At 68.1% G+C, this 4,186-nt stretch overlaps 2 protein-coding genes across 2 annotated transcripts; one reads left to right on the top strand and one right to left on the bottom strand.

Moving 5' to 3' along the window:
• Positions 1 to 572: 572 nt before the first annotated feature.
• MNEG_14621 (hypothetical protein) lies at positions 573 to 1,634 on the top strand (the record flags this gene model as incomplete). Its single annotated transcript, XM_014036908.1, has 2 exons — positions 573 to 715; positions 1,109 to 1,634. 2 exons carry the CDS (start codon positions 573 to 575, stop codon positions 1,632 to 1,634), a joined length of 669 nt encoding a protein of 222 aa, XP_013892362.1.
• A 749-nt stretch (positions 1,635 to 2,383) lies between these two features.
• On the bottom strand, positions 2,384 to 4,014 carry MNEG_14620 (putative protein of CLR family; the record flags this gene model as incomplete). Its single annotated transcript, XM_014036907.1, has 2 exons — positions 2,384 to 3,616; positions 3,823 to 4,014. 2 exons carry the CDS (start codon positions 4,012 to 4,014, stop codon positions 2,384 to 2,386), a joined length of 1,425 nt encoding a protein of 474 aa, XP_013892361.1.
• Between the last annotated feature and the right edge of the window lie 172 nt (positions 4,015 to 4,186).

The raw sequence follows: 4,186 nt of genomic DNA, 5'->3' as shown, positions 1-4,186 counted from the left end.
GGGCCAGGTGGGGCCAGGTGGGGCCGGGTGGGGCCGGGTAGGGTCAGGTGGAGCCAGGTGGGGGCACGGTACAGCACAGCTAGTCTGTGAAGCAGCCGGCCGCCCGCCGACACCTTGCTCTGCTACGGCCTGCTTGGGAGCGGGTGAAGGGGCAGCATTGCAGCACAACTGCCGGTCTTGGCCCAGCTGAACCTCACCGTCACTGCTGCTCCTCCACCAACCCACATGTGACACGCCTCTCTGTGTGTGTCCACGCCCTCGCGCGCAGGTCTGATAACATTGCAGACCTGTTCCGCAAGCACGGCGTCCCGCACCCAGTGTTTGATCACTTGACAGGCGAGACTCATTTGCGGGGGCGCCCTGCCTTGCACCCCCTCCTTGACCTCACACTGTGGTATGGCAGACGGCGCGCCTGCTGGGTCGTGGCAGCTGCTGCTGCTCTGAGTCCGTTGGCTTCCACCTCGTGCACCAGCTGCATGGGCGGCCTCACCTGTCTGCGCAATAACCGCCCATCCACCATTTCCTGCTCAGCAAGCAGCTGATGCGCCGCATCAAGCGCCTCATCATGAGTGATGCGTCCTCACGCCCCTCCCGTCCTGCGCGGCCCCGTCCTGCGCGGCCCCGCAGTTGATATTGACCTCAACACCTTTTGGGTGCTGCGTGCGATTCTCGCCGCAGGCTACTGGCCGCGCTCCGTCGCGGTTGAGTACAACAGGTGCGGCGCCCCTGCTGGCAACCTGCCTTGACGCCACTGACAATCCTGTAGCCATTCACGATTGCTTAAGAAGGCACTGATCGCAGCAAATTTGGGGGCTTGGCCTAGCTGCGCCCGCAGCATCTCCGCAGCCTCTCCCTGCGGCGCAGCTACTGCGGCAAACCTGAGTGCTTAGGTGAAGCCTGCGCTGGCCTCGGGCCTCTGCCCAGCTGGCAGCTTTGCTTCAGTCTGGCCAGGCCGCCTTGGAAGCTTGCGGAGGTACTGCTGGCCCTGCAACGGACGCTATGCCTGCCCACCTTGCCATCTACACTTCACCATGCCAGCCGGAACGGGCCATGGGCCGCCCCTCCCCCGCTGTCAAAACCGCCCCTTGCCTGGTTTTGATTTTCGCAGGAACTTCGCCCCCAACCAGTCCTATGCGGTCCTGGACTTGCCCAGCGAGATGTGGGCCGGCACCTGCTACTTTGGCGCCAGCGGCCTGGCCCTGGAGCGCCTCATGCGCGCCCACGACTACAGCCTCGTCGCCTTCGACCAGGCCGGGTTCAACCTGTTCTTCGTGCGCACCGACCTCCTGGGCCTGCCCCTGCCGCACTCGTTCGCCGCGCTGACGTCGGATCCGAGGCTGATGACGTGGGGCCCCAACCACAAGGCGTGCCAGCAGCAGGTCTGGCTGCGGGTGGAAGAGGGCCCAGACCTGGCGGGCGCCCACTGGCTGCGCCACATGCCGCCGGCGGTCCTCGCGCACCGCGACGACCCCAACCTCGGACGCACGATGTACGAGGTCGAGACGCACGACGTGCTGACGGTGCACAGGCCGAGGCACCACGCCGGGGCCGGTTGGCCGGGGGCGAGTGATGGGGACGCTGTGTTGACGGGGGTGCGTCGTACAGTGGATGGCCATGTGGGGCCGCGCAAGTGAGGTAGAGATTGATGCTGATGTCTTGCGGTTTACGCGCCATAGTCTCTGCCTTCAACAGCACAGGTTGTGCATGTGCTGATTTGGAAGCACGAGGTTTTTGCGTTTTGTACTGGATTGTGCAGCAGGATGAGACTCTCAAGCAACTCGTGCCTGTCGCTCTTCAGCAGAGTGCTTTGTGCGTGAGTGGTAATGTGTTACATAGGGGAAGGTCACACCTGCTGATGTGGGCGCCCTGCGAGAATGTCCGCAGGTGCACGCTTGAAACCTCCAATCAATGCACGCAAAAGAAGTCGAAGCACAGAATTGACACCACGACCACAACGCACGCAGCATGGCCAAAATAGTGAGCCACCCATGAGGGCTAATGCGGCGTGCAGGCACGGGTGGCAAGGGTGACTCCAAACCGCAGACGTGAAGCGGGATGCGCGCAACAGCTGGCGGCGAATAAATGGGTGCCGCACCAGCGTTTTGCGTCATGGGCTGTACCACTGAGGAAGGCCGACGCAGCAAAGCACCGCCGGGCGGCCGCGGCGGCGGCGGCGGCCGCAGCGGCGGCGGCGGCTGCAGCGTGCCCCGCGCGCCGCCGCCAAATCGTTGTGCGCCCACAAAACATTCATTCGACGCGTCCACACGAGACCACCTCTACCAGCAACAGCGCGGGCTCAGCGTTCTTCAGACACCACCAAACGTTGCAGTCATATCGGTACAAGCGCCGCCGGCTGCCGGCCAGCCGCAGGCGGCTGCATGCGTCACCGGCCCTTTCCCACGGGCTCGACCGACGGGTCGAGGGCGTTGGGCACGTCGTCGTCCCCATACCCCACGCTCTCAAGCATCCGCGCCACCTTCCGGCTCGGGCGCCACGCCGCACCCGCAGCAGCAGCAGCGGCAGCAGCAGCGGCAGCGGCGGGGTGCCCGTCGCCGCCCTGCGAGTGCAGCTGCTGGCGGCTCTGGTGCTGCGCGAGCTGCGCCTGGTGGTTCCACTGGTGGAGGGACAGCGACACGGGCAGCGGCCGCCGCTGCCCCGGGCCCAGCGGCGGCTGCAGCTGCGGCCGATGCGGTTGCTGCAGCTGCTGCTGCTGCTGCTGCTGCTGCTGCTGCTGCTGCTGCTGCTGCTGCTGCTGTGGGTTATGGAGGTGGCCGTTGAGCGCCGCCGGCCACCGGACGGCCTCGTCCCCGTGCTGCCGGTGCTCTAACAAGAGGGGATGCCCCTGCCCGCTGCTGCCTGGATCGCCGCCGCCGCTGCTGCCGTTGACGCCGCTGCTAGCTTCACTGCTCACGCTGCTGCCGCTGCCGCCGTCGCCGCTACCGCTGCTGCCCTCATCGCCGCCGCCATGACCAGCGTCCCCGCTGCCGGCCCGCTCCGCGGCCGCGAACGCCTCCGCCGCCGCCGCCGCGCGCGCGGGGCCGCCCGAGTAGCTGCCCGCGTTCACGTACACGCCCCGCATCTCCGCTGTGTCGATCAGCAGCTGCGGCCAGAACCCGACCTGCTGCGCCGCCCACACGATCGTGTCGACCGTGATCTTGGGCAGCGGCTGCGACGACGACTGCAGCAGGCCCACGACGTGAGCCACCACTGACTCCACCAACCGCACGTCCCTGTACCCCAGCCGCGCGTAGGCCCACATGAGGTGGCAGAGCTCCACCGGCTTGAAGGCCGGCAGCTTCTCGAGCGCGAGCGCCCCCAGCTCCGCCATCACCGCCGGCGGCGGCTGGAAGCCGATCTTGGCGAACGCCTTGAGCACCATCGCGACCTGCATCGGCAGCAGCCGCCGCCGCCGCGCAAGCAGCGCGGCGCAGGCCTGGTGCAGCAGCGCGGGGTCGGAGGGCATGTGGCGGACGGCACCGTAAGCCCAGATGGTGAGCACGATGTCCTGCGTGCTGAACTCGGCCAGCCGCGGTGCGGAGGCGCGCGCGGCGGCGTCCATCAGCAGCGGGTGGTGGTGGCGCAGGACGCCGTAGCCGTAGAGCAGGTTGCAGATCTCCTGCAGGGGGGGAGATGGGGGGGAGAGGGCAGGGCGAGGGCGCGGGCGGCGGGCGTGGGTTGCCGCCACAGGGGCTGCCGCGCGGCGAAGCCGTCGCGGCAGCAGGCAGTGTGGGGCCACGGCGAGCACAGCCCGGCCCCCACCCGGGGCGCCTGGCGCCCTTCCCTCCCATCCCCCAGCCGCTGCCGCCCCCCTCGCGGCCCCACCTGGGGTTTGAATTCGTGCAGCCTGCCCGCCACCGCCAGCGGCAGCCGGTCCAGCAGCGGCGGCCCCGGCTTGAAGGCCAGCCGCGCGAAGCCCCACATCATGTTGGCGGCGTCCTGGGGGGACAGCAGGTCCGTGTTGTGCGCCACCTTGTTGGCGATGCGCACCAAGGCGGACGGCATGCGGTAGTGCATGCGCGCGTAAGCATAGACCAGAGTGGTGAGCTCCTGGGGTTGGCGGGGGGGAGGCAGCAGGTGCACAGAAAGTGGTGAGTAAGAACGGCTCGAGGCGGGTGAGGGGGCAGAGGGGCCTGATTGGGGGACGCGTGGTGCGCCGACAGCAGGCGGAGACTGAGCAGCCGCGCAC

Source organism: Monoraphidium neglectum (genome assembly GCF_000611645.1).
Source record: "Monoraphidium neglectum strain SAG 48.87 unplaced genomic scaffold scaffold04632, whole genome shotgun sequence".
Classification (NCBI taxonomy): Eukaryota; Viridiplantae; Chlorophyta; class Chlorophyceae; order Sphaeropleales; family Selenastraceae; genus Monoraphidium; species Monoraphidium neglectum.
This window is presented reverse-complemented; position numbering and strand designations above follow the sequence as displayed.